Here is a 16,271-nt window from a genome sequence, read left to right on the forward strand (position 1 = left end):
TCAAAAACCCCTGGTTTTTCTTGAAGAGAAAAACAAGCCAAGGAAAACAACTCTCTGGCATGATGCAAGGCTTGGGTTTGTCTCTTTGCTTTGGTCCCACGGGGGTGTGAGGGACCCACCAGCTCTCATGGGGGATGGCTGCACCCCAAATCTGCAGCCTGCACCCACCAGACAGGGCACCCAGGAAAGAGCAGCTGCAGCAGGACCAGCAGCAAAGCATGAGGGCTCCTCCTCACAGGAGGAAGAGTTCCTGGCCATGCTGGGGACCTGCAGGTGGCCACAGGGTCCATCAAGAACATCCCACTGCCAGGACATGGGGCCCTCCAGGAGCTCCAGGTTGCTCCTGAGGTCTGTCCCTCTCCTGCTGCTCCTGTCCCTTGCAGGCAGCTCTGCCAGGTACCATGGGGCTGGTCAGTGCTGCCCAAGGGCAATCCTTCACATTCTCATGTGCTTGGACAAGTTATTTCACTCGTGAAGACGACACCCACTCCTTCACATCCACACCCTGAGCTGCACACACCCATCTGTGCCAATAATGAGTTATTTACATACACCTTGAGAATTTGGAGCAGATGAAAAGCACCCCCGGCCTACAGAACCCTGGGCTGCTGCAGATAAAAGCTGTTGCACAACAAGGGTTTGCAGCAGCTCAGGTGTGGAACACCACCTGGGCCCCACGGGGTTGGGGGAGGGAGGGGGGCTCCAGTCCAGCCAGCAGCTGGTACTGGGTAAGAAATAAAATCCTGTGTGATCATTTTCCTCTGGCTTGAGATGGAGAACAGCTGATGAAAGCTCAGAACCAAACACTGGCACTACCTTAAAAGACAAGAACAGACCACTGTGAGTTTAAAAAAAAACCAAACATGTTGAGTTTTATTATTTTTAGACAATTAAAAAAAAAAAAAAAAAGGATTTAAAAAACACCATCTGATAGACCCACTGCTCTGCAAATACACATTGGTTCATTGAAACATTATGTGTTCCCTTAGTTGTAAAGTCAAGAAGTGGCCCATGGCTGTTGCCATAATTCAGTGTATTTATTTGTGGACTTTTGCTTATATAGGGCAAATTATGGCCTTTTCAGTACATTTGTAGAGCCTCCAGAGGCTCTGAAAGCTCATGACAAGCAAAACTACTATTTTTTACCATTTGTGCCATATCAGTGACTGTCTGCTCAGAGAACATGTGTGTGTCTAAACACTCTCCTGCTCTGTTCTGTGCCAGGTCTCTAGCTGAGACCACACCAGGGTCTCTTGGTAGCAAATAAAGAAGTTAATTGGGAAAGAAAAGCAAAGGCTTGTTGAAAAGAATCCTGCACCACAGAAAAAAAAAATCCCTCATGATGTGTCATTTCCTGCAAAGCTACACTGAGCCCTTTGGAACTGGATCTCCTGACATGCCACACACAGACCATGAGCAAGTTTCCACCACTGCAGAGCAGCTACTCTAGAAAAACAAGTTACACCAAAAAAACCCTAAACCCCAGACTTTCAGCCTCACTCTGGAGCTGCTCCTGAGAGCTTTCTTTGAAATCACAGACTGGGGCAGCTGCAGCAGAAATTGCCCTTGCTGGCATGAACTGCAGTAGTTGTGGGACACAGGGGACTTTGGGGGTTTTTAGGTAAGGAGAGGCTCCAGGGGACACCCTTTGCTCCATAGTAAGAACAGGTCTGCATGCCTCAGCCACATTGCAGCCTCTCCAGAAAGCCAGTGCCACTGCCAGGAGCAGGTCCCTTGTGCAGTGAGGCCAGGGCTGCAGCACAGGTGACACCTGCACCTCACTGCTGCCACAAAGGGCCAGGAAGGGCCTCTGGGGAAAAGTGCCACTGTGTCCATGGCACCAGAAGAGAGGGGAAGGCCTGATTTCTCATACAGAAACCAAAACCAGTGGTGTCTTTCTAGGGAAGGATTACAAGTGATTTAAGCACCTCTCCACAAGGTAATAACTGCGTTTAGACTCATGAGGTTCCTTTTCTACCTGCTGCAGGACACCCTGTGCCCCTGCAGGCTCCTCCACATTGCTACACTGATAACCTGACGTTTCATTAAGCCCTGGTATCCTTTGGAGACAAGTGACAGAGGCAGGGAAGTTCCAACACGCTCTGAGATCAGACAGCACTTCATTAGAGGGACACAGGAGCTGGGTGAGTCATCGGTTACTCTTTCTTGTCGCCCTCCTCGGCGCCGGGCTCTGCCGGCGGCTCCTCCACGGTGGCGCTGTTGCTCTCCGAGCCCGTGTTGCTGTCGCTGGTTCCCTCCTCGGCTGTGCTGTCCACCCCTTCCTGCCCGCTCTCCTTGTCCTCTGGGGTGGAGGTTCCTTCTTCACCGTTCTGCTGGCTCTCTGTGCTCTCTTCTGGGTGAGGCTCTTCTGGAAAAATATGTTTTTCAGTGTCATCGCCATGCCAGTGTTTATTTAGATTGTGCAATTAGGATTTAGGAAGGAACAGAAGCCACAATAAATCTGAGTATTCCATAGCAGTCACTTCTGCTACTTAGAACATGCAGGGACAGGCACAGCTCAGGGATCTCTCAGGGCTGAGGATGTGTGTGGTCCTGCCACAGCATCCTGATGTCACCCAGAGCTGCCTGGCCTCAGAATTCCAGCCATAAGAAAGCCATGTGCCTTGTTAAAGCAGAAGCACTGGAACTCAAACTCCTTGATCCCTCTCTTTCTTTATGCTCCTGCTGTTGCAGCAGTGACTCACTGGGACTCCTGAATCTAGCAGCACTTCTCACTCCCACTGTGTTCAGAGCACAAAGCAGCTGGAAAATGTGCCTGAGAGCTGCACAGGAAGCATCATCCTGGCTGGACACTGACACTGGGACAGGGAAACACTCCCAGTTGCTCCAAGTTAATAAAAGTCTGACTTCAGGTTTAGTATTTTCCCCCCTCAGTACACCACACACAAATAATGAAATGGGGCTCTGTGGGATCTTACCACCTCCTCATTTAAAAATGAGTAATTTAATGAGAAGTAAGCAAATGCTTGGGTTCACCAAGATGCAGTGAACTGCTCTCAGAGACTAATGCTGATGCTTGGAGGATTCTGCAGCAGATGCTGAGATGCAGTTACCTGTTTCCATTGGAGTGCTCTCCTCTTCCTTCTTCTCCTCCCCCTTGCTGGCTGCCTGCTCCTCCTCAGCTGCCAGGCTGTTCTGACTGCGCTCAGCTTGCTCAGCTGCTTCCTTTTCCCTTTCCTCCTGTCTCTTGCGAGCCTGTTCCTCAGCTTGAGCAATTTCAGCTGCAATTTTTTCCATATCCACTTCCACCTTCAAACTGCATAACTAGCAATTAAAAACAAAACAAAACAAAGGAAAACTCTTTAGCTCTTTTGCTGCCTCAATTACACTGAGAAATAAATCATCACTGAAAGCCCAATGATGAGTTCATTATTTCTACATGCAGCACAGTCCTTTTGATTTTACAAAGTTTATGTTAAAAGTAACTAGGGAGCTAGATACAGGCATATTGACAAAAAAAAAAAAAAAAAAAAAAAAAAAGAGGAGAGAGAATAAATAAAACAACCTAAAACTTGTTATTTAAACACAGCCAAGGAAAGCAGTGTGCCCTCCACTGTGGCTTCAGGCCATCCTCATCCAGCTGCTCTGAGTGAATGCACCCAGCCCAGCCTCGAGGCACTTCTAAACTGTACTGGCCCAATGTCCCCCTAAAGGTCACTGAAGGAGCAGGAAACCATCCTGTGCTTTGTACCACCCACACCAGGGCACTGCCCCAGCAGCTGGGCAACTGCTCAGAACTGAACAGAGAACTGAAGCACTTGCACCACTGTGGAACCAGCAGCTTCCTCAGAGTAAGTGAGAAAAATGAGCTGTACCCTTTTAAGCTCGTTGTTGAAAGATTCTGTGCTTTCCAAAAACTTCCTCTTCTTTTCCTGGTGACGCTCCTCAATTTGCAGCAGCTCAGCTTCGAGTTTCCGCTGGAAGTGAAACAAACAGCAAGAACCTCACTGTGCAGGCACCTAAAAACTGGGCTAAGATACAGCTATGCATACAAATTTTCACATGGGTTTATTTTTAAATATTGGTCTAATATGTAAACATCCTTCTGCCTCTGATACACACTAGCTGAGAAGTTCATACTGAAAAGTAGGAACAGTAAATGGGTCTGAGCAGCAGTATAAGCATATTGTAAATGACACACTGTGTACCTGAGGTGAAGCTTCCAGCATCAAACCTGCACGTTTTCATTCCTATTCTGCACCCCCAGGTCTGTGTATACATATCCCACAGGTCTGTATATACACAGCTCACAGGTATAGACACACCCTCCACATCAATTATATTCCCTAATAGAGAAAGACCACAATTCACAGGAAAGAAAGATAATCACCCCTCCAAATCTTCTGTAATTAAAAAAAAACCCCAACAAATCTCTACTTTCTCTACTGGTCTTGCTTCACCCACACACACACACACACTGACCATGCTGAAAGAGCTCTTTTGGTAACATGAGTGTTTGGAAAACAGACATGTGCCCAAAGCTGGGTGAAACATGCAGGTGTGACTTCACCATATATTTTCTATGAATTTAACTTTCAATGAAAAATATTAGAATAGGGACAATTTACTGCAAGAAAAGAATCATTACAAACAAGATGAGTTGCCAGGTATCCAAAATCACAACCCTACCAGTACTTATTAACCAGCAGATTTTTACACTGCATACAGAGGGTTGTGTGTAATAATGAATTATGGAAATAACACTTAGGATATCACAGTTTAACATGATCCTCTGGAACAAAACAGCACAGAAGGGATTAGCTCCTGGAGCACACCAAACATTGACACCCAGCAAGAACAGTCATGCAGGCAATCGAATGATCCAAAACTTGGAGTCCAGCCCAACCCCACCGTGTTTTAGCTGCCTGCACATCCTTTCTCTTTACCTGATGAACCATCAGGGACTGAACCTGGCGTTTCAGCACTTGCATTCTGGCAGTGGTGACCACGGAGCGGACGTCGGGCACCACGCTCTCGCTGAGGATCTCGCTGATGAGCCGGTGGTTCCTCTGGAAGCGAGCGGTGGCCGTGTGCTTCATGGAGAACCCATCGTCGTAATCTGCAACAGCAATCTGGGTAACTGCTCTGGTCCCACAAAATGAGAGGCTGATGACATTTTACCCACCTTATCACTCACAAAAAACAAAATATGAGCACTAGCAGCAGTAGCTGTCATGTCACAAAGTTCACAGTAACGCACTCAGAGCATCATGGCCAGAGCAGCATTTACCTGGCACAGCTCTAAAAGCTGATTTCATATGCATTCACCACAGCTGAAATTGGAACTGACCTAATTATTCACTCTGTTGCTTTCCACATTTCCACAGTAAGAGGGACTATTAATACACCAAATAAAAGACCCATTTCTGATTAATCATATTTCCAGAACAAAATGCCAGCAGGATAGTGGCTCCTCTATAAATAATCTTTGCAGCACATATCAAAAACATTTCTTTTTTCAAAACACTGAGTACTGAAAGCATGAAGCAGTGAGATGCATTTACTCATCACTGAAAATTCAAAGCCATGTATTAAGAGTATTCGATTATTTATTTAGTAAGTGCATTTCTCTAAAGAGAAACCAGTTAAACAACCAGTATGAATTATGTCCCAGAACAATGCCATGTAGAAAAGTCCAGAAATCTCACTTGTTTTACATTAAGTACCCCTACTTCCTACTGGAGATGACTATCCCAACTATTCACAGAAACCTTAAGAAGCTTCTTTATTTCCAAGTGTTATATTGTATCTCACTGAGGTATCAGATTAAAAAAAGGAAAAAGAAGCAAAGGTTGGTTCTGCCCGAGTCTACTTTGCTCAGGTAGCACAAAACAGAATCTCAAATCCCCAGGTTCCAGCTATTCCAGCATGAAATGTATTTAAATGTTGCAATTACCTTACAAGGGGGAAAGTGCTGTTTGCCATGAGCTTTATCTCAGGGGTGTGCTTTTACAAGGGGGAAGGAAAAAAAAAGGGTGTAACTGAGTACATTTTTCACCCTCAGGTTCCAACAAGTATTTGGTGAAAAGCAGCCATGAGACAAGGTGTGTGAGGCTGACTTTTCCCACTGGGTGGGGTGCATTTCCTTGCAGTCAAATAAACTTTCAGAATTTTCTCATCAACTTGTCAGCAGCAAGGGCACCTCACTCCCCAAACAATCTCAAATGACAGTTGTTGAACACATTCAAAGTTCAGGTGCTCATAATCACACCAGAACTCTGCCTGTCAGATTTATGTGCTTCTGGTAATAAAGCACAACATTCCATCCAAGCCAGATTAAATCAGGCATCTAAGCCTTTACTAAAGCATGTGCTAAAGCCATTAGAGAGCTGTAAGCACACTGATTTGGTCTGAAATATTAAGCATTAGTTCACAGTTAATTAAGAAGAGTCGGAATAACTCTTGCCATGGGTGCCACTTACTTTTGGCAACAAAGTCAGCCGCATGGATTAAAACATGGCAATGAAAACGAGCATGAAAGCACCAAAGCAGAAAGAAGCCAGGTGAAGCAGTGTGCAAGGATGGTTTTCTCTATCTCCACAGCCTGTCCTGCCAGGAGTGTCCCACTGGGAGTGCACAGCAGCTCCTTACCATCGGGATCCTCAGCGGGCTGGATGCTCATGTAGGGCTCTCCCTTCTCCATGCGCGACTGCCGCTGCCGGCTCTCCTCCTCCAGCGCCGCCTCGGCGCGGCTCTTGGCGTTGATGTAGGCCAGGTAGGCAGGGGAGTTGTGGTAAGCCTTCATGGACTCGTTGTACTCGATCTGGAAAGTGACCAACACGGTTTGATTGCACCACTGGGTGATTCCCACCCGGCCACACAACTCTGTGTAACTCACGTCTGGCTGAGATACAAATGATCGGATTCTCTCAGTCCTTCTTTTTTTAAAAATTAGAATTTCTTCTACAGTTGTTCGTGTTTTAAAAACATGGCTGGTTTTTAGGTCCTTTTTGGTTTTACTACCTGGAAGTCTCATGATAGGTTTGTTTTCTGAGATTTCAAATTTGAACACCTCAGAACATTTACGATCGAGTTCTGGTAAAACGAAATTAGCAAACATGGAATATTCTCAGTAATTCTCTGGAGTTCTAACTACATCTGTGATTCTGATTTCTTCCCTTTCCTTATGCCAGTATGTCATGAACCACTTTTCAAAATCACTTAAGATTTGTCCGTTCTTTGACTCATCCCTGCTCTGGGATGGCACAGAAAGCTGCAGCCAGACTCCTGTCTCCTCCTGGCAGCAGGACAGCAGCACTATTTTCACTTTCTTTGAAATACCTTTTCCCTTTGAATTGCTTCCTTTAATCTCACTTTTAAGATTTTATACAGTGATTTGAGATACTTTCAGTGAAAAAAACGGATATAATTTATATTATTAAAGGTACCTGAAACGCTTGTTTATGATCAGGACCAGAATCCTTCTGCCTTGGCACTGCACAAACAGAAACCAGCTGGCCCCTGCCCCAAGGAGCTTACAATCTAAACATCATTACCAAGGCAAAAATAGAATTCCTGGATATTTTTTTTTTCTCAGCTAAGAGCACCAAGCTTTGCAGTACTTCTCTATTGCCTTGGAATAAAACCAGCTGAGATTTGACCAGGTAGCCAGAGCCTCAGGTGCCTGCCAGGTGTAAGCACAACACATCAGCTGGACAATTCTCCCTTTGTACCTGAGAATCACAAGAACAGTCTTGTACAGGTGCTCAACACTTACCAATCTAGACACAAGGCAGCTGTCATCCTTGTCATTAAGAACAATAAAACCAAAACAAAAGCACAAGAAAACTCTACAAGTGGTAGCATTTTCTATTAAGAAACAAAATACTAATGCCACAGCGTGGAGTTCCACCAGGAAAACCAAACCCCACATGACTGGAAGTCTCTTAGGAACATGTTCATGACAACAGCAGTAGTTGCAGAGCACCAGTTTTGAAAGAGGATTTTGGTGTTGAGAGAATCTTTTCAATACTGATGTACAATCAAATCCATTCATTAAACAGTTAAAATCGACACTCAATTATAAATACACTTCATTTTGAATTAGGTCTAAAAACTGATCAGTCACAGTTGATGCACAGTTATTAAAAAAAATCTAAGAGATGTGTCAGGACAAACTTCCATTTAAGTTACATACAGGGCTCTCGTGAATGCCTCAAACACCCCTGCATGGGGAAGATGAATTTTTCTTCTCAGACCAGTTCCTAGAAGAATCAGCTGTAATAAACATCCCAGATTTCTTCCATTTACCTTTTCAGCTTCATATTCATTCAAATACTCTTGCTTCTCTTCATCAGTGAGATCTCGCCACATTCCTCCAATAATCTTGCCAATTTCCCATAACTTCAAATCAGGATTGGACGCCTTCACTTGGTCCCAGACCTTAACAGAAACAGCTGGAGCTTTACTAATGATATCTAAATACTTCCAAATTAAACATTTTATATTGTCATCTCAGTGTTCTTTCTGGAATCACCATGAAAAACAGGATAAAGTTAGGAATGAGTCTGGCTAAACTATCTGGATTATTTTCTGGGGCAGGAAGTCAGTAGGAAGCCAGCTACTGAACCAGGCAATTGCTGAGTGGCTTTGGTCTCATGGGAATATTGCCTTTAACCCTCTCAATTCTCTTCTTAAATGAACATCGCTGCATTTCGGGGAAAAAAAAAATGCTACTGAGTAAACACATCCAGCAGTAGATTATGACAAAGAGACTGAGCTTTTCAGATCAGAATGTAACATTTCACAATATTTCAGTCTTGCTGATCAATCTGAGTTCCAACAAGTTCTGACTCCACCAAAAAGGTTCCTAACTTTATAGGGAAAAAAAAAAGGAGAGCTGCCAGCGTAATTTCTTGCTGCGCCACTTGACTTTTTTTTTTTTTTTTTTTGTGTGTGTGTTGATGTTTTTTGGCCTAAGACAGACATGCTGGTAAAGATACTTTACCAGAAGTGGAAGAAATTCCTTCTGGCTCACCTGCTTCAGCCAGGCTGCCATGCCCTCCCCATGCCCCATGAGATTCCAGACTCCACAAGAGTCTCTCTCCTACTTTCTGTCAAACAGTTCACAGAATAGCGAAGCAAACGTTGCCACGGGCTAGGGTGGTGAAGGAGAACATGCAAAGTCCACTCATTGCTACTCTTCAGTCCAGCTACAGCACTGCACCAAGCCCAGAAAACGCAAGGAATATTTCCTTTTTATAAAAAAGTTCTGTCAGTAAGTCACAGGAACTTCTGAATGTGGCGGGGTGGATCCTTGTCAGCAGACAGTGGTAGGAATTAGCATTTTAGCAATTTTCCCCCCAGAAATTGGCAACTGTGTGACCAGACTACTGCTGCCTTTGTTCTGCAGGGCAGACTCTGTACTTTACATCCCCTTAAGAGAGCGCAGGCTGTTAGGAGTCAACGTTTAGAAGCTGAAACTAAGATCATAGCAATTAATTGTTAGCACAAACGAACACTGACTTTATTACTGACACTGTCATACCCACCTTCCGGCTGTACCTCATGTAGGGCATCAGGGGCTTGTCTGGGGGTTTGGGGGGCTTTGGAATGGTAATACCAGAGGAAGCCTATAAAAGAATTGGATAAATCCATTTGTTAATGGGATTGCTGAACAGTTTCTACACGCACTACTTTTGGAAAGCACTCATTCTCGTGCATTCACACACCCCCACCAAGAGAAGCAAGCAACATCACCAAAAGAATTACCCAGTCTGTAAGTGAACAGGCACTAGCTAGAGCTGGTCCTCACAGGAATAATTTCCAATATAAGTTTGTCCTTTTTTCTGTAAGTTTACAGAGTAGTAGCTAGATAAATCCTCAAAAGGGTTCCATGTTCTTAAAACTGAACTACACATCTTAGGAACTGACATGGAAACACTAATCCCAGCAGGTTGTTTTTTCTCACTTCTGATGACTAATTTTTATTTGTATTGATAAATTTAACGAGGCTACTGCCCAGGTGAAAAGAGATATGAAAATAATCTAAAAACATTAAGAGACATTGTCAAATTATTTTAGCAATTATTTTTCTGTAAAATTTGTCAGTGGTAATTTGGAGTCAAATAAATAGACTCTCTATGAAAAGAAAACAACCCCATGCAGCTAACAGGTAAATATGTGCTCTACTTGTAGCCAAGCTGTAATGAATTGTCCCAATTAGCCTGGAATATGCTCCTGTGCTCTGTCTTCCTTTGGCTTTACACTGCCAGACACAGTGCTGGCACCACACAAAAGCCACTGAGCCTTTTAATGCTGCTGCTGGGTCCCCTTGAATCCCCTCAACCCACAGAACACCTGACAGGGCTTGTCCCTAAAACAGTGCAGTGACATCACAGCCCCTGTCAACTGCAGGGTCTGAAACCCTCCACTCTTCCAGCACTTCCACATGCCAGGAGTTCTATTAAGTGGAAGTATTTACATGAAAATATAAAGCAGATTCAAGATATTTCAGGGTTGTGGCTTGTAGATCAATACTTAGGTGTAGCCCAGAAGGCTCATGTTCAATACTCAGTTTTCCTCCTGATAGGTTTTTTTTTTTGTTTTGCTGAATTTATGGAGCTCTATGAACAATGCATACAGAACTGTGTATAAATAATGTGCATGAGGTATATGCATCACCAAAATGTATACATAGATACACATACAGATGGGTTGGAAAAACATTAACGGAAACTGTTTAATGCTTTTAAATTAAGAGGGGCTTCAAGGCACCATCCATATACTGGGATATGCATGGCAGAGCAGGCTGTGTATGCTTGTGACATACAGAAACAATGAAGTTCTCAGAGAAAACCTGACTTAAGTCTTCTATAAGGAAAGTATTCATTCGGACAGTCAATTCCAGCTTGTAAGGGAAGGTCCTTTCTGTAAATGCTTTAACAAATTGGATGAACTTCATATATGAAGTTTGAAAGAATGTTTATACAAGAGGCATAAAAAGATTACACTTCTTCAAAAGCACCATGTATTTGATCCTTGAGAAATCTTTGTATCACGTTCCAAACTGATCAGAAGTTTTGAGGTACAAAGTTCTGCATAGAAAAACCTTAAAGTTGTGACGTATTTAAGAAAATAGCAGGGATTTACTGTTTCTGTTGTGTTATAAAAGTGTTACATTTTCACTGTCTATTTTTGTTCCCTAAGTGCATACAATGCTAGGACTTGATTCATGTTTGAAAGAAGCTGTCACCTCCCTCATCACTTGTCTCCATCTCACTTTGTTTACTCCATGAAAAATGAATGTAACATCCATTTCCCACACACTGACACATATACGAGCTGAAAGGATTCTATTTTATTATCAACATCAAACTTCTGTTGAAAAAATAATGACTGAACTTGGGACTGTGCAGTTATTACCAGACTAGAAGATTAGAAAGAAAAATAAAGGCCTGTACCTCTTGCATTGCTTTATAGGATGATGCAACAACTATCAGTGATCTCCACTTTGCAAAATGTTCTTCCTTATTTTTGTACCAATGAACCTCAGCAAAAAGAGCAGTTCCCTCCCTCCAAAAATTCATACCCAGCTACAGAACCTTCTCCTATGCACACAGTGGTCACTGAAGACCACACAAAGCCTGTGTTTTTGGATGTCTGCAACATATACCATTACCAGCTTTCCCTGCTGAGTAAAAACCCATTTTCCTGCAAAAGGTTTCAGAGTGAAGGGGAAGGGGGGAAAGGTGAGGAGTAAGAATCAGAAGTTGTTTTTGGTTTTTATCAAGAAGTGGCAGCAGCCAAGACTCTGAAGATCCTAACCCTAAAGCCATTTCTGGTCAGTTCCTGGTGTTTGCTGCAGGATGTAATAGTTGATTCTCCTACCGTGACCCGGCTGTTGGTGCCCGGGTTCCCTCCCAGCCTGTAGTTGTTGTAGGCCAGATGGCTGTATGGATTGTATCCCACAAACCCTGGGGTGCTGGGCATTTGCTGATGGAAACAAATGAGACAAAAACACGAATGAGAAATGAGCTCAAACGAGGAAAACACTGAAATGAAAATGAACTGCAATATGGCATGCAAAAGCAACCAGAATTCAAACAAGCAATGAGGTGTAGCAGTTGGTGTCTTCCCAACACACACAACTTACTCCAGTATAAACCTAGTAAGGAAACAGGACTTTTAAGCAAATGTGTCACTACAGATTTCTGTCTGAAATTGGTGATTTCATTTCTATTAACTGTGTAATGCATTTAAACAAATATTCTGTCAATTCAGCTCATGGATAATGAAGTTTTCCAACATAAGCCACCAAGGAATACAGAAGACTCTTGTCTCCCAAGGATGAAAATTACAGGGCAACACAGCACCCAGTAATGGGCAGAACTCCCCAGTACACACATTTATTACACCAATGGAAATTCCTGCCTGTTTTTCTTCCCAGAATTCTGCTTTCCCAATAAATGGGGCAGGGGAGGAAATCTCTCAAAGCACCATTTGTGCTCCCTGCAAATGGCTGAAGACAATTCTCAGAGACATCCCCTGTTGTAAGGCAGGCTGTAGACTGACAGAGCTGAGGAACTCTACATCTGTAAGACCTGCAAGTTAGAAACTTTAAGCTGGTCTGAACACATCACCAAATCCAAGACAATTCAGAAGTTAATCAATACATCTTCATTCATTCATCAAAGTGGATTGATTTGTTCTCACCTCAGTCACGCAGTAAAAAAAAAAAAAAAAAAAAAATCTTGTTTCTTTACATTCCTTTCTCATTTAGCAATGGACACTCAAGTTTCACCAGGTTCCCTGTAATCCCCTCCTCAGACAAATTTCTTTTTTCCATTATTCCCCCTTTCCCAATTAGATTTTCTTGGAAAAACAGATCAACTGTTTAATGGTAATTTAAGGCCTGACTGTGGTGGTTCTATGATTCCATTAGAATTCACAAGAGCCTGGAGTGTTTCTGGACATTTAAATGTCATTCCCACAATGTCCCACTCTCCAGCATAATTGTTCCTAGAACTCTTTGACAGGGATTCACTAACTGGCCGTGTTCCAGATTACAGTTATAAAAATTTGACAAATGGGTTCAGGACTCTAAGAACCAAGGTATGACACATACAAACACTGAACAGAAGTGTTCTAGGAGCTAACTACAGCAACCAAGAAGGTTTCAGGTCAGTGCAGACACATTGTAGGAGTTTATTTCTAAACACACAAGTGCAGAGGAAAATTATCCTTTAACAGTCAGTCTTCAACAGAGATTTTATTGCCAAGGTTTTTAACTCAGTCACAGCAGCTGATGTGCTCATCTGTATGCCTGGGCTCATAACATACACATTCACTGCTTCATAAGGCACTGTAGAGGTTTTTGCATTACCATAACAACAGGTTTTGAATATGTTGAACTACACCTCTTCAATAAAACCAGGTGACAATTGTAATCTCCGTCTGCTTAATTCTTTATTTCTGCAAGACAGGATTTTAATGTTACCAGGAACTACCTTGCATCACATGGAGAATTTTTATTTCAGGTACAGTACTGCAGTTCTGAGAATTACTGGGATTTTGTTGACTGCAGCACCTGGAACTGGCTGTGGAAGAACAAGCAAGGTTATTTGGCTACTTCATGACTTGCAATAACAGAGCACAGACCATCACGTGAAGGACTCTATAAAATAAAATACAAAATAAAAGATGCATGTCACTGGTTGCAGTTCTGACATGTGCTTACTGTATCCTTCTGAAGGACTGCACCACATCAACATGAGCCATTAAACATCTGTATCCATGCTACATCCCAAAAGAATCACATGTGTATGCACAGCTCTTGATGCAGGAATCCAGTGGTCAGAGCAGATCCATCATGTTCCTTCTAACATTGCCACACATCTATTTTGCTGTGTGCAAAATGAAAACTCTGAGCAATCTATACAAATCAGGTTTTATTTATGTAAACTTGTAAAAACATAACTTGTGTTTATGCATTATATAATTTTCAAGCCTCTTCTTGTAAAGTATGGCATAAATTTGAAGGATTGTATTCCTTCTAACTCCCATTCTGCAGAGATCAAGGACACACTGCTGGGTAAATTTTCCAATTCACTTTGGTAACAAAAAAAAAAAAAATCATTATAGCATCTTTGCTCAATCTTCTGTATGAAGGATTTGTTCTAAAACCCAAACTATCCACAGATGTGACCAAAGATGTGCATTTACTTCCAAACAGTTCCTGCCCACAGCACACTGGTACTGCAGCACATTTGTACATCCAGGAATGTCACTGGATAGGATTCAAATTCATGTTCATGTTTTCCTGTGTCAGGTCACACCACTTTACTAGAAAGTAAAGTATTTCCCATGCCCTAGACTCCAAAACATCAGTGACTTCAAGGAATGCAAGACTGGCATCAGGAGTGTTGCATTATTCTGCCCCAATACAACAGGAAGTTTCATAATCCTACATTCCGCTTAAAAGCAGCTCAGTACAACTGAAATGTGGAAAAATGCACTGTCTGCCCATGATTTAGGCACAGGCTGAGTAGGATGTTTTACAAACAAATATATCAGTTGATTCTTAACTATTCCAGTACTGCTGCAACCCACTGTGAGACAAGTGACTGCCCACAGAAAATTCAGGGTTTGTAAGATGCAGCCTTAAAGGCAAAACAAATTTATTCAGCTTCTCTTTCCCAAACTTCTCAAAAAAGAATGATTTTAATTTAAACAAAATTATATCACATGAATAGTGTTTCTCATACAGGAAGGTGATCCAACTCCTTAATTATTTTTCTGGGAAATTACTAAAGGCTATGTGTTAATGAGAAAAATCACTATACTTACGGTTGCAGGAGCTGGGGTGGGAGGTGGGGCATAAGATGGCCTTTCTGTTAAGATAGAAACGTAAGCACATTTTTTTTTTCCTTGAAAATCTGAATGAATTCTTAAGGCATCTACTGTGGCCAACATTTTTAAAGGAATTTACAAAAGAAGCAACTTCCACTCTGAAAGACTTTGCGTTTTGCCATTGAACAGCAAAAAGCAACACAAGAAAAAGAAAAGAAAGAAAAACTGAAACCCCCCCCATTGCTCTAGTCCCAGCCTTTTATTCAAGCACAAGACTGAAGAATATGAAATTCTTTTATATGCACACCAATTACATGGAAGGAAAGCAAAAATGCAGTCCAACAGGATTTAGAGGTTTGATACCTGGGTTTTCTAAGAAAACAACATGCCAGGAATCAACCACAGCAGGATTTAAGGCCAAGAGTTTAGTCACTACACTTGTTAATTTCTTTTAATGCCAGGAATAATGGCATCATCTCATAAACAGGTTCTGCAGAACCAGATCTTTTAAAATATCAAGTTAAAGAAAGAAAAATCTTTAAAAAAAAAAAAAAAACTTACTTGACATTTTGATAGTCAAATTTTCAGCCACCTGACATTATATTTGTACTTCTGCAAGACAAAAGAAGATCACGCTAGTAAGTGTTGTGTCTTTCCCCCCACCAGATCAAAGCTTTGACTGTTATCAGTATCAGTGATTATCAAAGTTTGTCAATTTTGGAATACAAACAAAAGAATTTTCAGAAACCACGGCGTTATCTCTTTGAAAAATTAATGGACTTTCCAAAGAATCTGGCCTTAAATAGCTGTGCAAGAGAACACAGGTTTAGGTCACTATCATATTAAAGGGTCTAAATAAATATATTCTGCCCCTTAAGGAATAAAAAGAACACACCCCATTACTTTACACTCGCTGTTTTAGAAATCTGGTATTAATACACAAATGACCAAATGATGTATTTCCTTCACAGGGTACGTACAATCACCGAACCCGGCTGCTGCGGTCTGACAGGCAATGCTTAAACAGCTTAGCACCGAACCTGGGAGCGCATCAAACAGCGCTGAAACAGCTTTTTCCAGCATTTCTCTTCAAATAATGACACCTCCTTCAGAGTCCCTGCTAACGACGAGCTCCGGGCTCGCACACGGGGCTGGTTGGGGGAGACCGAGCGGAGCCTGAGCGGGCCCAAGGCGGCCACCGGGGGGGGGGGTCTCTCGGCCCCACCGCTCCCTCCCCGGGCCCAGGAGCCCTCTGGAGTCCCGCAGCGCTGCCGGAGAGGGGCCGGGGCCACCCCGAGCCCCCCGCCCGGCCCCGCCGGGCCCCCCGCACTCACCCGCTCGGCGCGGCCGCGCTCCTTTGTTCCCACGGGCCGGGGCGGCGGCCAGGGCGCCTGCGCGCTGCGCTCCGCACTTTCGACACGTCCGCTCCTGCCCGCCCGTGACTCCCTACTCGCTATGGA

General features: G+C 43.1%; 1 protein-coding gene across 3 annotated transcripts; it reads right to left on the minus strand.

Annotated features, from left to right (window-relative positions):
• Positions 1-845: 845 nt before the first annotated feature.
• Positions 846-16,233, minus strand: SMARCE1 (SWI/SNF related BAF chromatin remodeling complex subunit E1). 3 transcript variants are annotated; one of them, XR_013776930.1, is made up of 12 exons: positions 16,146-16,231; positions 15,373-15,423; positions 14,809-14,852; positions 11,851-11,955; positions 9,513-9,593; positions 8,272-8,403; positions 6,613-6,784; positions 4,908-5,080; positions 3,837-3,938; positions 3,075-3,285; positions 1,860-2,368; positions 846-1,808 (listed from the first exon to the last, which is right to left on the minus strand). XR_013776930.1 is itself a non-coding variant. In XM_079328062.1 (11 exons), exons 2-11 carry the CDS (start codon positions 15,377-15,379, stop codon positions 2,157-2,159), a joined length of 1,236 nt encoding a protein of 411 aa, XP_079184188.1. In that variant the 5' UTR covers positions 15,380-15,423; positions 16,146-16,233; the 3' UTR covers positions 2,104-2,156. The 3 variants fall into 3 exon arrangements, 2 of the variants coding, with proteins under 2 accessions (XP_079184188.1, XP_079184187.1); XM_079328062.1 differs by lacking the exon at positions 846-1,808 and having other exon boundaries at positions 2,104-2,365; positions 16,146-16,233; XM_079328061.1 differs by lacking the exons at positions 846-1,808; positions 16,146-16,231 and adding an exon at positions 15,707-15,849 and having other exon boundaries at positions 2,104-2,368.
• Between the last annotated feature and the right edge of the window lie 38 nt (positions 16,234-16,271).

The sequence above is a fragment of the Erithacus rubecula genome, assembly GCF_903797595.1.
Source record: "Erithacus rubecula genome assembly, chromosome: 27".
Classification (NCBI taxonomy): Eukaryota; Metazoa; Chordata; class Aves; order Passeriformes; family Muscicapidae; genus Erithacus; species Erithacus rubecula.